This window comes from Pimephales promelas, chromosome 20 (assembly GCF_988280905.1).
Source record: "Pimephales promelas chromosome 20, fPimPro1.hap1.1, whole genome shotgun sequence".
Taxonomy (NCBI): Eukaryota; Metazoa; Chordata; class Actinopteri; order Cypriniformes; family Leuciscidae; genus Pimephales; species Pimephales promelas.
This window is the reverse complement of record NC_142788.1, coordinates 24,031,641-24,049,288: the sequence shown is the minus strand read 5'-3', so window position 1 is coordinate 24,049,288 and position 17,648 is coordinate 24,031,641. Positions and strand designations below refer to the sequence as shown.

Here is a 17,648-nt window from a genome sequence, read left to right as displayed (position 1 = left end):
TCCTCTTTTATCTCCGCTCCATGGCCACCTCACCCGAAATAGGCAGACCAGAGAAGGGGGGCTCGCAAACAGTAAACTGATAATAGAGGCACGCAGAGCTGGCCCAGGGGAGGGGGCACAAAGTCTTTCCAAAACAAAAAGAGTAGACCGCAATGCAAGAGTTGAACGAATGCTAGACACGTACGTAACGTTACCTCTAGCGTTCAACCACGCAATGTTGACAGTAATGTCTTTAATGCAATAAAATCTGTACCCTTTTCTGAATTAATTTACATATCGTTCCAAACCTGTATAAAATTCTTTCTGCTAAACACAAAGGAAGATATTGTGAAGACCGTCAGTAACCTGACAGTTGACGGACCTCATTGACTTACTTAGTATTTTTTTTTTTTAGGGTATATCAACTGTCTGGTTACTGACAATCTTCATTATTAATTCCTTATTCCATAATGTTCGGCAGAAGGAATTCATTCAGGTTTGGAACCATTAAAATGAGTAAATAAACTTCATCTTGTGAACTATTCCTTTAAGAAAAAACTGCTTCTATAGAATTCTCATCTGTGGTCATTTTTGGGAACAAATAACCATTTTATTGGAGTCGAACCACTAATCATAAACCACGCACACAGCATTTATATACTAAAATCTCTTTATTGAGAGATACAGAAGAAAAGCTAAAAAGGACAGAAAAAAAGTGAATCTGCATATACAGGAAAAGTTAAGAAATTTAGCTGGGGCAGGCATCACAGCCAACTGGAAATTTGTTTTACTTGACCACAAATGATTAATGCATCAGCCACAGAGATAAAAACCACTCTAAATATTCATAAAAGACAAAGGTTGATATAAAACAGGAGACATCAAAACATAAGAACTACATATGTACAATTAAGTCAATGTAACTGTTCCACATTTACATGCGGAAACGATCAGAAAAGTTTGGAGATTGTGGCACTGTGAGGGACACTTCACTCTTTTTCAGCTCTATCGGCTTGTAGCGTCTTATTGGCTGGGCCTTTCGCACCTTTTGGGGAAAAAAAAGGATTCAATTAAAAATAAAGTAACTTTCAATGTCAAACAATTCTACATCAAAAGAAAACACTAAAATGACTTAAATGGATAGTTCACCCAAAAACAAAAGTTGTCCCCACTTATGCACCCTCAAGTTGTTCCAAACCTATACGAGTTGAAGATAAAAGATGATATTCTAAAGATTATTTGTAACCAGACGGTTGACGGTAGCCAATGAGTTCCATAGTAGGAAAACAAAATACTATGGAAGTTAATGTCTACTATCAACTGTTTGATTACCAACATTATTTACAATATCTTTTGTGTTTAACAGAAGAAGGCAACTAATTCATGTTTGGAACATATCTGAGGGAGTAGGTGGTGAGTCTCATTTTTGGGGTGAACTAATGCCTTTTTTAATTTCCAGTCCAACAGGGAAAAAAGAAAAATATTTTAAATAATTCACCTGTGCTTCTGATTTAGCACAATTCATTCTGGAATCTCTTACCTGCTCCTGACGTAGCCTTGCAATCTCCTCCTTTTCCTGCTCCTCTCGTTCTCTAGCCCGCTCCTCTTCCATGCGAGCCTTCAGGGCCTCCTTCTCGCTCATCTCCTTTTCATACTCTAGGCGTTCCATGGCTCTCCGCTCCGTCGCCAAATGGAAGCCCTCCGGAACTGCAGAATTAGTAGTATTGGCTTAAGAAAGTGCCAAATGTGAACAAAGAGGACCAGGTGAAGCAGTCAGGTAGAGGTGAGAGCAGTGAAAGTTGGAAAGAAGCAAGAGTTTGAGTTAACTGTGCACTTCAATATCCAAAAATCACACAAAGCCAACAAGCCCAAGGGAAGGTCAGACTGGAGACAGTACAACACTGAGCGGTAAGATCACAAAAAAAACATCCACCACAAACACAGCAGCATACCTAGGATTGAACGCATCTCCTTCCTCGGAACAAATGGCTCTTTGTGCGTTACATTGTTTGGCCGTGCTTTAAAACACGCCGATTCAGCCTGACGTTTCAACTCCTCTTTCATCTGGGGAAACATTTTGAAGTTAAAGTGATTTTCAAATGGCTAACTAGCTGGAAGTATGCAAACAACTGCTAAGTCAACACATTGGGTGTGTGTGGTTCAGTAGACCAACATTCAGCGATGGAAGATGAGGAGAAATGCCAAAAGAAGATCTTACCATCTGTTCCCAGCGTTCTCCCTTTGCAGCTCCTCGTTCGTCAACCATCAGCTTAAAAGGAGCAGGCTTGGTGGGCTCAGCTACCTTTTTCTCAGGGAGGTGCACTTCATGGAAGTCAGGAAGGGGTTGGGCCTTGAACTTTGGCAACTGTAAGATTTGGCAAGGCAGTGCATTTAGGCACACAGTACCATTTATGAAGGTCTTTAGTGTCAAAACACTCAGGTCCAGAAATAAAATACCTCTTCATTTCTCAGTTCCTCCAGTTTCTTCTCCTTCATGACCCTTCGTTCACGCTCACGTTCTTCAAATGAGAATGGGCACATTTCTACCTGGCTCTTGACTGGTGGTTTGGGCTGGAAGGGCAGGAAGTGGGGCACAGCAAGTGCCTTAATAGGAGCAGGAGGCTTTTCCTGAAAATGCAAAGAAATTAGTTGACTCATATCCGTTTTATTATATTATATATAAAGCATACACGATTAAAATGTACCTCTTCTTTTTTCTTTTCAATTCGCACACGGTTTTTAAGAGCAAACGCAGGTGATTCTGGCACGGTTGGATTTAGAACTTTCTTCTCCGGGACACCCTTTAAGAATTAAAACAAACAGAATTATAAAAGTGACATTAATTTAGCAAACCAAGCTCAAAGGAGGGTTGAAGGAACTGTTACAAACCACAACTTCCTCTAGAATTCGTGTTGGTAGCGGTCTGGGATGGAACGTGTGGTCCTCTTTTTCCTCAGGCTTCCTACTGGCCTGCCTCTCCTGAAGTCGCTTCTCAATCTCCAACTGGAAGCCTTCAGGCTTGGTGACTTCTTTAATAGCAGGCTTTTTGGGAACCAGAGCTCCTTCCAAAATCTTTCTGTTGAGTTCTAGAGCTTTGAACTTAAACCTGAGAGGACAGAAGGAAAGTTTGAACAGGTTTACTTATGCCACATTAAAATGAAGGATTATTGAAGCACGAGCAAGACATCTGAGCAAAGCTTACTGCTGCAGTTTTTCTGTTTCCTCAGCCTCAATCTCTGCAGAGCTTTTCACCGCAGTGGGGCGATGTCGCTGGCGAGTCATTAGCTGTGGCGTTTTGGGGTGTGTGATTTTTGGCTTTTCGGTCTTCACTGGTGATGGTCCTGCAAAATTAGTCAAAAGGGGAAATTAAGAATCATATTTTAGAGGAAATAAATTGAATTCAATGCGAACAACATTCCAAGCCACCAAAACAGGGTCTCACCTCTCTCCTGGCTCTGGCGACTGCGCAGGTGATAGCGGGCGGGTGTGCGTTTCTGGTACTGCTCAATCTGCTGGGCCATTGGCACGTAGGCTCCCGCCTCCTCATGCTTCCGCTTGCCTCTGGAAAGGTTGAAGGGTTTGGGAATAGTTGTTCCTTTTGGAGCCTTCAACTACAGATTGAAGACAGCATTCAAATCTCTTGAAATCAAGCAACTTAAATCCAACATCATCCAGACCCATCCTAGTGATGGCACTCACAGGGGAAGAAGGGTGCTTGCGGAGTTGAGAGGTGAAGTCTATCTCCCTGTACGAGTGGTCATCTGCAGAGCCTCCATCAGTGTGGTTCTTCAGCCTGCTATCAGAGCGGAAGTTGAACTCTTTGGGAATAGTGGTAGACAGCACTTGCTTCTTAAGAGTCTGACCTTTAAGAAGATACCAGAACAACAAGTTAAAAAAAAACATGCAAAATGAAAAAGGCAATATTTTTGTTACAAATAGCAGATGTATTAAGTTTAGCCAATGACTCACTTCCTGCCAGGGCAGCCCTGTAGCTGGCCTCGTTCTTACGACGCTGTTCTGCCACCTCTTTCTGCAGGGCCTCGATGCGCTCCATCTCCTGCTGTTCTGTGCTTTTCGGTCTGAAGTTCAAAGACAATATAAATAGTATATTTAAGTTCAGTAATTTCACTTAAATGACAATTAATAGGTAATCTTCATTGCCATTTAAGTGAAATTACTGAACTTAAATATACAAGCTTGATAAAAATGATCATTTTAGAAGAAAATTTCAAATGGCACTTAGAGGCTTTTGCATCTAAACTCTTCATTTACTTATCCAGTGTCAAATGATCCTTCAGAAATCCTCAAACATCTTATTGAAAATGTTGAAAACTGTTGTGCTTCTTAGAGGAGAACTCTGGCGCAAAATGAACCTTTTGTTTAATAAAACTTTGTTACCAAGTTAACCGTTTCTGAGATTTGTTTTCATGATAATCAAATGTAAAGAGTTTAATCTCTAAAAACGGTTTAGTGTATAACACTAGTATATGGGGCATTTATTAAGTAAAAATAAATCGCTAGTTAACACCACTAACAAGGCCCAAACAGTCCCACACTAACACAGTAACATAAAGAGGGTCCCTACATGCAAAACGAAGCATTGAGAACTTCGGAAGTGTACAGACCGTTTAATAAGATACTTTATAAAGACAGTTGACTTCATGTACTGTGTTCAACTGGAGTACTGTGGAGTGGGTAGAACTGTTTTAAATGGCAGGCGAGCAGTTACCAGGCCAGCACCGGCAAACTATGCAACTGGAAAGACTGAATGAAATTTTTGGGAAACAGTCTCCACTGATAAAGAACACTAAGGCAAACTTGGAAATGAGGCCCGATGTCAAATCCCGAACCACCCCTTTAACTGATTGAAAAAAAACGAACAAAACAGGATTTTAGATTATTTTGAAATAGGAATCTTTTATAAACAAATGTAAAAATCAATAAATGCATCCTTGCTAAATAAAAAGAAACAAAAATATATTTTTAACTGCAACGTAGTTTGATTTCGCTAACTGTATGCAGTCTAATAAGATTCTCACTCACTGTTTAGTGTTGGAGGCAGAAGCAGTATCTGAAGTCTTGGAGGCAATGGCTGGTTTGCTCCTCAGCCGGACACTACTCCTTGCACCAGCACCACTGCGTCGCACAGTTCTGGATGTTGAGCTTCTAATGATGAAAAGAAACAACAGTGAAATGACAAAGTATTGTTACTTTCAAGTAACACCCCACATTACTACCCAGTTCACCAGTGAAGTCTAGTAAATCCCCACCAGGTGCCCTCTAGTTTTACCTTCGCCGCTGATCAAAAACTCTCCTTGCAGTAGTAGTTGGTACAACTCTATGCAGCAAGACAAAGGGGCTAATTGAGCACTAATATACTACAATGGACACAAATATCAGGAACACATACCTTCTTTTCTTTTCAACCGGGGGAGTGGAAATGGCTGTTGGATTTTGATTTCTAGCCACTGGCCGTTTAGACACTCTGCAGGAAGGAGGAGGTAAAATACAATGATATTAGCCATGTTTCCACTCACAGTTGCGAGTTGAACATGTGCAAATTTGTAATATCGCATAAAACATTTGCCAACAAAACAGTTTCAATCCAGCGAGTCAAAGAGAACAAAAACTTCACTTTCTGATAAACTGGTGCTAAATAGCACTACAAAAATTATTATATACAGTGGCTTCTCCTACTTTTCTTACAGGCCTGTGATAAATGACTTGGTCTAGCAAGTAGAGTGTGTAGACGGAACACAATAAACACATTATCTTGCTTTCAGAGGCAGTAGCTGCTGTTTGGGAACGCAGTCATTTTAAGTTCTGGGAGGGAATTATCCTGAACCATTTTGACAACACTTTGCTCAGGCATTTGAGAAAAACCCAAACAGGTTTTCAGATACGGTGAAACTAGGTCATACACCGATTTATTTTTTTTAAATGCACAAGGAATTTACTCGGTAAATGGGTTTCCATAGTAGTTTATGCCCATGTTTACTTATCAGATAAATTTACTCAACTGAAACAAGCGCATACATTTTTAATGCGCATTTTTAGAACTAATGAGCATAAAAATGGATGGAAAAATAGCTAGTGTTAGAAGAGAGTGAAAAAAATTGACTAGTTGTATGTAGGGACTTATAAACAGGCATTCTACAGAGGGGTAAGAAAATGCCATTTGAAAGTTTTCTGAAGATAGACAGCTGCTTTTAGAGCTACATTTACAAATATATACATTATATATATAAAAAACCCAATTCAATATTTCAGACGTCACAAACTGTGAACTTGCTGTGCCTGGTACAGTATTTACTCTGTTGGCACACCACTGTTCTTCTCTTTGCACCCGTCTAAAGCAGATTCTGTCACTGGCCTGTGTTAAACGTCCTGTTTAAAAGACTTCATAATATTTACACAAATTACAGGTAAATAATCGCATTGCAGTTTGTGCAAAAGTCAGGAAGAGATTGGCCAAAAGAAAAGCAAATCGTGTGTTTGGAGCAAAAAAAAAAGGCCAGTTCTGATTTCTGTCCGGTCGACTGGTGCATCTCTAATAAGCAGATCTCTTTACCTGCGTGGTTGAGCAGGAACAGTATTCTGGCCCCGGCCAGGAGCTGTTGTAGGTTTGCTGTTCCCCCATGACGTGACTATGTTAGATGGGACTTCTGTAGTGGAGCTTTCCGTAACATCTGAAGCAGAGCAGATGTTAAGAATAGACATGCAAAAAACACCTTTTCAAATTGTTTCTAAAGGCCTGTGCACAAATACAGTAACTATAAAGTTTTAATAATTCCAATTCTGAGAACAGGGAAGTGCATAACTACTATAAACAGATTAAATCACTTAATGAAAATATGGAAAGCCAATCAGAAAGAATCATCCTGATTTTTAAGATCTTGAGCATTTGAAAAAGGCAAAAAAAAAACTTAAGTTCTCACTTATAAGAAACAGAACACCGTCATGCATTTATGTGTATAAAATTATAATCATTTGTTATTCTTTGTGTAAACAGGCCTCAAATATCTAAGCTTGTTTCCTCCATGGAATAAAAAAAAAAACAGTGCAACCATCTCACAATTTCAGAAATATGGGATAAAAAGTCACTACTATCTTTATTCCAAAAGAGAAACAAGCTTCATACATAAGATCTTTCTAAGTGAACAATGCAGTTTTCCAACCTGAGCTTGTCATCTCAACTTGTTTGACCATAGGAGAAACCAAAGCTTTGGGCCTGTTAGAATCACGGCTTTCATCAAAAGGATTTACAATCCTTAAAGGGGTTGTGAGTTGTTCCACTGCACCGCTTTTAGGAGCTGCCTTCAATTCTAAAATTAAAACAGAAATACATTTTTACCAATTTAATCAACCTTTTGATTTCATGAGGTCATTTCAGTGGACCAGTTGTGTAACAAATTCTTTCAAGTACAAATATCTTGTAATATTGCTGAGATACCACCAAGCCTGCACATAAAATAATACAGTGAAAAATAATGCTGAAGGTGTTCACCAAGTAACACTACAGGGTAATATTGTTTGTGTGATCATTTCTAAAATTAACAATATATACAATATTTTCTGCACATCACCATTCACGGTAGGAACAAAAACATGTATATTTTATACATAAAAAGAATGAAATGCCTTACCAAACCACTGGTCAGCATTATCCTGAGGGTCCAGGATAAAATCATCTATAGACTCTATAACATGTGAAGGGGCATCCCATGTGTATGCATCGGTAGAGCCTCCTTCCATCTTCACACCAGCTAATCTCCTTCAAAAGCACGTATTTACACAGTCAAACTGCATCTATATCAATATTTTACATCAAACAAGTCATAAAGGGCCATGAAGAACAACACTGGAACTGCATTTCCTGCACAAGGTGGCGCAAAATGGCAGTTAATTGCTAATCTCTGACTAAAGGCCTAACTTAGCATGTAAAAGCAGCAGTATCAAACAGTTACGGATATATTTTGTATCAATATTAAAAGTAATGTTAAAGTGACAGACTAGCATTTTACACTATCATTTGAAAATCAGTTCTTATGAAAGACAAGTCTGTCTTGCATTTCGTTAACGTCACGCATAAACAGGGAAAAAAATATCAAATTAAAACTAAAGCAGTCGAAATAATATAATCATATGGCTTAAGATCACAGTAATAAAACGAGGAAATACACTTCTATTATGCTAACGTAAAACCAAACAATAAAAAGCTTGGCCTTGGCTTTTACGATTAACGTTAGCTAACGTTACGGCCCAAAACGACCGCAACAATTTAACGTGAATCTTTAGCTAAACGCAGCAGTCGTGTCAAATAAACTATCGAAATCCATCAAAATATATAAACACTTACAGATAAAATCAATGCCTCGGTCTCCTATCGGAACCTGAAACGCTGAAAAAAATATAGCACAATGTTTAAACAGCAGGCAACTCGTATCCTCTGGTCACAAACAACCCAGCCCGAAGTGAATGCTCAGTTTGAATGTTGGTGCCGTTAGTACTGAGTTTACAAACCAGCCAATCAGAGCGCTTAACGAGGCGCGTCTCATTTCCTATTAGCTCCGCGCATGTGACGTTTTAGAACGCAATAACCACGTGACTAGCTGAGCAGCGTAAACGAAGGACATTTAAAAAAATGCCTGTAATGTTTTTAAATATATCAATAATTGTTTTAAATACCGATTATAGTCTTCTACTGTTTTACAAAGTGATCTTTTTGCGACGACTTGCTATTAAAAACATTAGTAACACTTTACAATAAGGTTACAATAAGCATGATTTTTTACACAATGTTAGTTCGCAGTCCATTAAAGTTAGTGCATTAACTAATGTAAACACATTTGACCTCATAAATATTTGAGTATATGTTGAGATTAACATGAACTAAAATTAACAAATGCTGAGATTGTTCATTGTTTGTTCATATTAACTAGTTAACTAATGCTATCAAATGAATCCTTATTGTTAACATCGAACATTTTAATCTTAATTCCCAATATTAATTAATTTCAAAAAATGAAACACAAACTCATACCAGGATTCCAGCTTTAATGTTATCAGTGCAAATTAATTTTCAATACAACGTGAATATGGGCAGATAATAATGAATATCAAAACACTACCAAAATACAGTACAACAAGGCTTGACGATGCATGCCAAAACACTTTTAATGCCAGTAGTTGTCAAGATACTGCAAATAAAAAAAATAATCATAGTGACATTAGCAATAAAATGGACAAGGCAATAAAAAATGACAAGGCAATAAAACAGATGCACATGTTATTAGCAATACACTCCTTTGTAGTGAATCAAATCTTCTGGATCATCACCTGGAATTTACCTAAGAACAAACAAGGTGCCGAGAAAGAGGGATAGAGGGAGACAAGTAAGAAACAATTAATTGGAGCTTGATGAGAACAGGAACTCTGGAAAAATTAACTTCAACTTCATTGCTGATCAGTTACAGATTGAGTAATATCATAAAAGAAAAAGTACAATAAATCTAGTAGTTATTTATTATATTTTTGCATATAATTTGTTTCTTACAGGCAGGCATGACTGACACTTCTGCCGTGACTATACTTCTCACACCAAGGTTTGAAAGTGCTCCTCGGACCAATCCACAGGCGAAGGCTAAAAACTGCAGACATAAATAAATGAGAATCAACAAACACAGAATATATACAGTACCGGTCAAAAGTTTTACTATTTTTAATGTTTTTGAAAAGTCTCTTATGCTCATCAACCCTGCATTTATTTTATTGTGAATTGTAATAACATTTCACAAAATTACAGTTTTTTCTGTATTTTCGATCAAAAGAGAATTATATAGATAGATAGATAGATAGATAGATAGATAGATAGATAGATAGATAGATAGATAGATAGATAGATAGATAGATAGATAGATGAAATGTTAAAGATATTGATTCTGGAGTTTCATTTTAAAATATGTTGTTTATGTTCATACCTTCGGCGCATGTTCCAGATATTGTTTGCCAGCAGATAGTTGGGTCAGCAGACGGAACTTGTTATCTTGTAGCACATAAATACCCTACAAACAATTTTGTCAAGTTATTCAATAAAGACATTCACTAAGCTATATGAAATTGATAATATGATGTTTTTTTGTTATAAAAAAACAAAAACAACAACAACAACAAAAAAGCAACAGCTGGACGGGACTTCCATGATATTGTACACACCTGGTGGTTTGTTCTCAGGTTGTCAATCTGCTTCTTAAAAACACTGGTCCAAAAATCTTTGCAGATGAACTTCATGACGTCAAGCTCATCTTTGAAACGTGGAGTGTCTTTAGTAAACCTGCAAACAGAAATTATGGCTGTTGAGACACATCTTCTCAAGATTTTTTTCTACTACTAATTAAACTGTTTTTAAAACAACCAATTTACTTGTTCAGAGTTAAAGTCTAAATAACTGCACAACAACATCTGATTTTAGGATGTCATGAGATGATCTGATTGAATTATGAATAGGATATCAATATCTGTTATGATACCTCTCAATAAGTCCTTGTCCCACACGAAACCCCATGTTCTCAAGTTTAGAAACACACCGTCCATTCTCCTGTGCACAGAAGTACACTACATTAATTCAACATGCAAAATTGCCACAATAGTAGCTTTATTATTGTGCTTGGCTTACTCGGTTCTAATACTCTATTCTACGTTTCTGTGACAGTGTTTTCATGTATATCTCCAGCTCTTACCGATTCCCCCGTTTCTGCACTGTTGACATACTGAATAATTTCACTGTGCAGGAACTGAAAGAGAGCCTCGTCTGCCATCTCAAGCCAGTTCAGCCAAAGCCAGACCGAAACTGACAGGCGACAAACAACGGCCGTACGACACAAAATGACAAGAGGTATAAATCAGCTGCTACTTCAGTAAACAGGCGCCATTCATTGCAAAAATATCTGTGTGCGAATATATCAATTCAATTCAAATATTTCGCCAAAGTATTCGACTGCTTGTTATTAACAGGGTCCTTATTCACATCTGTTCCACTTCCTGTTTGCCTGAGAATGAGCTGCCTTTGTATTTGCCTGAATGTGAACATGCTTTTCTCGAGTCGTTTTATTTGGAAACCGATTTTTCTTTCGATTTAAGACTAGGGAACTAAGTATGGAAAAGTGAAGTAACGAACAACCGATTGAGCTTTACAATCAACACCTCGCTTGTTTTTACTCATAACTATCATAATCAATACTATTGCACAATTGAGTATTGAACACAATGTAATACCAGCGGTTTTCCTTTTGCAGTTCTAATAGTATACATTACAGCGTTATACGATTGTGTATTTTATAAAATAATGGTTCATAACAAATAGACACGCTAGATGTATAAAACTGTAAATTAATTTATTTACAATCATTGTCATCTATTTATGTATTTATCTTTTATATATCAAGCCTTTAAAATGTTTATATAGCCTGTTGCAATGCTTGTAATCATGATATTAGTTTACATTTCAAATTAAAATTTCTTTTAAAAGCCACCTAAGTATAACTTAAATATAAATGTAATAAACACTGAAATTTCAGTGGGCTTGCTAAAAAAAATAGTAATAATAATGAATGAAACAACAGAAACTCAAGTTCTACAAGATGCTTTATTTTTTTTTAAATTCATCCTTAACATTGTTTCTGCGTGCACCTTCATCTCTCACTCATTCACTTTTGCTTTCAGAATGTTTATGGAAACAAACAGTCCTTGAAACACAAAAATGCCAATACTTGAAATTTTTAAGGTGTAAAACAACTGTTTACTCCAACTAAACAGCCATGGAAACTTTACATTTCTCACTAAAGGTACAGTACAGCTGTGCACAGTGTGCATCTCACTGAGGTAGATCAGTCTGAGTCTAAATATCACAGTTGAGTAGAGGCCAATTCCATTTCAGTTCAGCCAAATAAGGAAATGCTATTGGCATGATTTGTATTGATTGTGGTGATGATGTACTAACAAAATGGGAGGAACAGAAGGATCTCATGAAATGAATTCACCCCTTCAAATGGCATAAACAAAATGGAGTTGACAACAACATATACCAACAGTTACCTTATAGGTCACTGGTGCATATAACACTGAGCCAGAAGAATAGACAGTGAAGCAATGCTAAAATGCCATTCAAAATTACATGAAAAACAAAACAATAAAAAATAATTTTCTCCTGACAGTGCTCCTGGTTTTGCATGGAGATACATGAAGTGCTTCAGCAATAACAGGGTTTGTGCTAAGCTTAGTTTGTCTAAAAATACAGAATCCAGGCAAAGCATTCGGGAAAATTTGGTAGTGTGAGAATCAGTTGTGTAATTACCAATTATTTGCCCAAGATACTTTTTACCGCGATATGCAGGGAGTATATATGATCAATTCTTGTTTATTACTAAACAACAACAACAAAAAAGTTTAGTTCCCATATTGGGAATTTGTCAGGAAGGGCTAATTTTAAACAAATGTTCACTTATCATTATGATTTTCAATTCCAATAAACAATCCTTTTTTCTTTTTTTGCATTTCACTTACAAAATACTCTGGAATGAACAGAGAGAGATGGGGGATTACAGGAGACGAGTCTCCACACATAAGTGTGATTCCTTTCATAAGCATTAAGGATGTGAACACAATAGCACCTAAAAACTTTTATCTAAAGTCTAAAATCAACACAAGCTAATTCATTAAATGCTAATTAATCACCTGACTCTAAAGCTTTCATAACTAAAATCATTGAGCTTTCTAAAAAAACAAAAAAACAAACGAGATAATGTTATTCACGCCTTGTGGCGTGAGGATTTGCTTCATTTCTTGTCAAATGGTTGAATCCTTTTCATGACAAGAGTTCAGCTTAGAGAGGTAGGTTTTTTGTGTTGTGTGACCGTGAGGTGAGAGGTACATCTACGGCCACAGACTCTTATGGTGCGATCACATTAGTGAATTTTCGGCGAAATTTCACAGGCAAAACAATTTTATTTGTCAATAGTGCAGATGTATGAAGCACCGCTTTCACAGAAGTCAGTGTCACACCAAGCAGCTTTCTGTTGGTCAATGCGGCAAATTTGCGTGACCAACTGAAATTTGCATGGAAAAATTGTTCGCCCCCCACATGGATATCAATTTAAAGGGATACTCCACTTTTTTTTTGGAAATAGGCTCATTTTACAACTCCCTCCGAGTTAAACAGTTGAGTTTTACCGTTTTCGAATCCATTCAGACGATTTTCTGATATTTAGAAGAATATCAGTAACCAGACAGCTTCTGGTCTCATTGACTTCCATAGTATTTATTTTTTTCCTACTATGGTAGTCAATGAGACCAGAAACTGGTTACAGATATTCTTCTAAATATCAAAAAAATCATCTGAATGGATTTGAAAATGGTAAAACTCAACTGTTTAACTCTGGGGGGGGGTTGTAAAATGAACCTATTTCCAAAAAAGTGGAGTATCCCTTTAAATGACAGTATTTTGTTGGGAAAAAAAATTCACAGAGCAACGCAAAATGTGACCGCACCTTCAGTCAGAAGTGCCGTTGATAAAAAAAAGTGCTTCATTTTACAACGGAGAACACTGTAATAGCATTATTTTCCTTTCGTGACTAAAATATTGAGGTATTTTTTGCTAACTTTTCCGTTTCATTAATTTGAGTTCATTTAACACTACAAAACAGTTACTCAGAAGACTCTCTGGGGAAAACCTCCAAGTTAAAACTATCCTAAAAGCAAAACTCCATCTATCCTAGTGATCATCTCATCTATTTCTACAGGATTCATTTGAAGACCTCGCACCCACTCAATGTATCCAGTTCATTACATTTAAGCTACTTGGCAATGACGCAACAGATTTGTTGCGTTTGACTGGCAGGTCATAGTGGACACAAGCAACATCATTGCTGGAAGGCCTGATGAAATCGAGGTAGAGTTGGTGAGAAACCAGAGAGCTGGTTTAAGTGCCCTGAAGCCTGAGGCTCATGCAGTGACTGTGGCTGAAATGAGGTAAGTGGCCCAGAGAACTGAGAGGTAGGGCTTTGGGACACGGCGCTGGTGGTGGTGGAGTATCCCAAAGGAGTGCTGTAGGGAGGCAGGCCGAACGGCAGGAAGCCCAGCAGGTGCGAAAGGTCCATGTTGGAGGAGGTGGTGGGCGGCTCGGCGGAGGTGAACGCCGAGTTTCTGAGGGTGAAATGGGCACTCTGAGCTCCCAGACCCTCGGGAAGGAGGTCGCCTGGCCGGGAAACAGCAGTTGCCACGGCGGCCTGCGGCGGCATAGGCCCGCACTGTAGTTCGGTCAAGAAGTTCTCCATCTCTGTTTTTAGATATGAGGTAGTGCAGCTCGGCTGATATCTGGGAGCCTGCTGGTACTGCTGCGGCGGAGGCTTGTTTGGCTCGAGGTAGCAGCTCACACCCATGGGGCTGGACAGGGGGCCAGACACCATCGTGTGATGATGATGATGATTGACCCCTGAGGTAGATGTGCTCGGAAAGCCTTGCGGGTTGAACATGGCCATGGAAAACGCTTCGGTGGCATCTTTCGGAGATCCGACAGAGCACATGGTGGGACTAGGCTCCTCCTTAATGGGCATCGGCGGCAGGGTCTCCAACTCTTGCGCGTGGCTTTTCTTCAGGTGTCGGGTGAGGTGGTCACGGCGGCCGAATCGCTGGGCGCAACGTGGGCACAGGAAGTCCCGCCGGCCGGTGTGCACGACCGCATGGCGTCTTACATCTTTGCGAGTGAAGAAGCGCCGGCCGCACCGCTCGCATTGATGCTTCCTTTCCCGAACCACAGTCCCTGGGGGCGGCCGGCCAGTGTGTGTACTCAGGTGCTCGAGTAACGCCGGCATACTCTCGAACACCTGACGACAGACCTTACAGGTGAGGTCACCGCCGGCCGAGGTGGCATGTGTGGCCACGTGGCGTCTCAGACCCAGGCGAGTGTTGTAACACTTTCCACATTCCTCACACCGCAGTTCCTGCTTGTTGGGGTCGTGGTTCTGCAGGTGGCCGTTCAGCTGGTCTTTGCCATGGAACATTTTCTCATTTATACGTGTAGTTTTTAGGGCATATGTCACTCTGGGAAAAGCCAAAGATCAGTTACCACAATAATTGAAGGTTTAAGAGAGAATACAATCATAGTCAATCATACATTGTTTTAAAGACAAAAGCATTTCACAAGTACCTGAGAAGAAGCTCCAACAGGTGATTTTTCTTGGTGGTTTTTTTGCATGTTCAAAATTCTGCACACAAACACAAAGATGCTGCTGTTGAGGATTTTTTTTTTTTTACCATAGGTTCTATAATGCATATGTGCATCTAAAAAAAATTAAGCCATAATGGATTTATGTGCTTCATAAAAGGGAGTTTGTAAAAAAAAAAAAAAAAAGAACAAAAAAAAAAAAGAAAAAAGAAAATTTGTTCATAATTTACTCACCGTTATGTCTTTCCAAAACTGTATGATTTTTTTCTGTGGAACAAAAAATAAGTCATTTTGAAAAAAAAAATTGTCCACAAAATGTAAGTTAATGGTAACTAAAAAGGTATGATTACCAACAAAAATAACTTTTATAAAATAACATTTTGTGTTCCACAGAAGAACGATGAGTAAATTATCGAATTTTAATTTTTCGGTAAACTAACAAAACAAAAACGATTATTTAAAAATATACATGTAATGTACAGCCATAATGTTCTTAGATTATACAAACAAAAAAATATTTTTAAAAAATTATGCAATATAATTGTAAAACATTTATACAGATACTTCTATACACAATTTGTTTTAAAACTCCTGGAGCACGTATGCATCAATTTCTATTGTCTCCTTTCAACAAATATTATTTAGAGAACACAATTTTACTTCTGAGAAGTAAAAAGGTCCACTTGAAAATTTCTGATTTGGATTTTTTTCATTTGATAATTTTTTTTTTTAATTATTCAACTCCTGAAGATAATTTGTTTCATTTAATAGTAATGTCATTCTATATAAATTAAACAAAAGCTTTAAGTGCTTGATGGCAATGCAGTGCAGACTTTGAACCAACCTGATTCTAAATGGTAGCAGATTTCAACACAAGAAACTTATAAACACCCTGAAGGGACTTGGCCAGTGACATTTATAAAGGGTTTGTTTACCTGTTTCAAGTCTCACAAAAGCACATTCATTATCTTGACAGAACTCCAGAAAATGTCCACTATACTCCCTCCCTTTTAGAGAATGGATGGACATCATTCAAGCAATCATTTCAAGTATTTTAATGCGCACATAAATCCACACTATTTTATTTCAATATTCAGATTTAGTTTTAATGTTATAAATGTAGGAGCTTGAGAGTTCAGTTGGGACAAAATGTGCTTCTTCTATGTATTAACTTTAAAACAAAACTGTTATTGTTGTAGATAAAAACGAAATGATATTAGCTTATTATTAGATTTGAATATTTAAAATTACAGTAACACTTTAGAATAAGGTTGCATTTGTTTACCACATTAGTTAACATAATCTGAGAAGCATTTATTAATCTCGACATTTACATTTTTAAGATCAAAAGTTGTATCTGTAACATTAGATAATGCACTATAGACTAACAGGATTTTTTAAAATTAACTAACATAAACAAAGGTAAATAAATTACGTAAAAATATGTTGCTCATTGTTAATTCATATTAGGTAATGTATAACAAATGAGACCTTATTGTAGTGTTACCAAAATCATAAATGGCTTACAATCAAGTAGCTATGTTAATTACATAGTAACTGCATTTTTCCCCCATTTCATTTAATTTCATTTTCATGCAAATAGGCCTGACATATTTTCATGTTTGTGGTAAAATCTAATTAATTTAAAATAATATCAAACAAACTGCACTAAATGTATTATAGTCATATATAAAGTTGTGTCTTGTTTTATAATAACTTTCTGGCTTAAAAAAACTTTTGATTTCACTGGCATCTTTTTGTATATTTACTCCTGGCACGTTTCGGGGTCAGAAACCCGTGGCACGTTTCGGTCAGCAAACTCTCTCAAGAACCGCGGAACATTGTGATTAAATGGTCAAATCGAAATGATCCGTAATAAAAGACCAACAATAATCAGAATATCCATTCACGTTTTCTTTATGTTAAACATTTAAAAAAAAAAATAATGCATTAAATACACTAACAGTGTCGCGTAGCTAATGTTGTTTGCTCATGCACGCAACATTTGAACCACTTAAAAGGTTAAATGACACACATTTATCTTCTCAAAAGTCTAAAAATACTAGCAACCAAACTCTTGAGGGTTTCAAACATTCGAAAATCAATGCAAACAGTCCACGGGGTCCTAAATTCACACATAACATTTGCATAAAAACAGTATTGTGCTCACCAGAAACTTTAGATCCCCGCAAAAGTTGCATTTCACATGCATTCTCCTTCTACACCTCACATGGGTGCTAATAAAAAAAATAGTTTCTCAGCCATATCTCGATGAATTCTCAAGACCGGTTCGCAGTGGACACTTTATTTTTTGTTCAATAATGTGTGTATTTTTCGGGCCTGCTGTTTCTTTCCCTCTGAACACACCGCAGCAGCGAGCGAGCGCTCGAGCTCGAGTTGATGGGCGCGTGCATTGTGGGAACGTGACGTCAGCCACTTTGGCCAACTT

General features: G+C 37.7%; 3 protein-coding genes across 6 annotated transcripts; all 3 read right to left on the bottom strand.

Moving 5' to 3' along the window:
- Nucleotides 1–631: 631 nt before the first annotated feature.
- On the bottom strand, nucleotides 632–8,496 carry tpx2 (TPX2 microtubule nucleation factor). Of its 3 annotated transcripts, none has more exons than XM_039652603.2 (18): nucleotides 8,339–8,496; nucleotides 7,626–7,753; nucleotides 7,158–7,304; nucleotides 6,551–6,668; nucleotides 5,390–5,464; nucleotides 5,270–5,317; nucleotides 5,023–5,145; nucleotides 3,949–4,058; nucleotides 3,679–3,842; nucleotides 3,422–3,590; nucleotides 3,182–3,320; nucleotides 2,869–3,085; nucleotides 2,685–2,780; nucleotides 2,437–2,607; nucleotides 2,198–2,344; nucleotides 1,932–2,043; nucleotides 1,520–1,707; nucleotides 632–1,024 (listed from the first exon to the last, which is right to left on the bottom strand). In XM_039652603.2, exons 2-18 carry the CDS (start codon nucleotides 7,732–7,734, stop codon nucleotides 914–916), a joined length of 2,244 nt encoding a protein of 747 aa, XP_039508537.1. In that variant the 5' UTR covers nucleotides 7,735–7,753; nucleotides 8,339–8,496; the 3' UTR covers nucleotides 632–913. The 3 variants fall into 3 exon arrangements, with proteins under 3 accessions (XP_039508537.1, XP_039508538.1, XP_039508539.1); XM_039652604.2 differs by having other exon boundaries at nucleotides 1,520–1,686; XM_039652605.2 differs by lacking the exon at nucleotides 5,270–5,317 and having other exon boundaries at nucleotides 8,339–8,484.
- A 523-nt stretch (nucleotides 8,497–9,019) lies between these two features.
- On the bottom strand, nucleotides 9,020–11,039 carry trappc6b (trafficking protein particle complex subunit 6B). Its single transcript, XM_039652606.2, has 6 exons — nucleotides 10,719–11,039; nucleotides 10,509–10,576; nucleotides 10,195–10,312; nucleotides 9,960–10,043; nucleotides 9,536–9,629; nucleotides 9,020–9,329 (listed from the first exon to the last, which is right to left on the bottom strand). The coding sequence occupies exons 1-6, from the start codon at nucleotides 10,794–10,796 to the stop codon at nucleotides 9,298–9,300; spliced, it is 474 nt and encodes a 157-aa protein (XP_039508540.2). The 5' UTR covers nucleotides 10,797–11,039; the 3' UTR covers nucleotides 9,020–9,297.
- Nucleotides 11,040–13,404: 2,365 nt separating this feature from the next.
- On the bottom strand, nucleotides 13,405–17,620 carry plagx (pleiomorphic adenoma gene X). Of its 2 annotated transcripts, XM_039651530.2 has the most exons (4): nucleotides 17,370–17,620; nucleotides 15,434–15,466; nucleotides 15,182–15,239; nucleotides 13,405–15,075 (listed from the first exon to the last, which is right to left on the bottom strand). In XM_039651530.2, the coding sequence occupies exon 4, from the start codon at nucleotides 15,033–15,035 to the stop codon at nucleotides 13,896–13,898; it is 1,140 nt and encodes a 379-aa protein (XP_039507464.2). In that variant the 5' UTR covers nucleotides 15,036–15,075; nucleotides 15,182–15,239; nucleotides 15,434–15,466; nucleotides 17,370–17,620; the 3' UTR covers nucleotides 13,405–13,895. The 2 variants fall into 2 exon arrangements, with proteins under 2 accessions (XP_039507464.2, XP_039507463.2); XM_039651529.2 differs by lacking the exon at nucleotides 15,434–15,466.
- Between the last annotated feature and the right edge of the window lie 28 nt (nucleotides 17,621–17,648).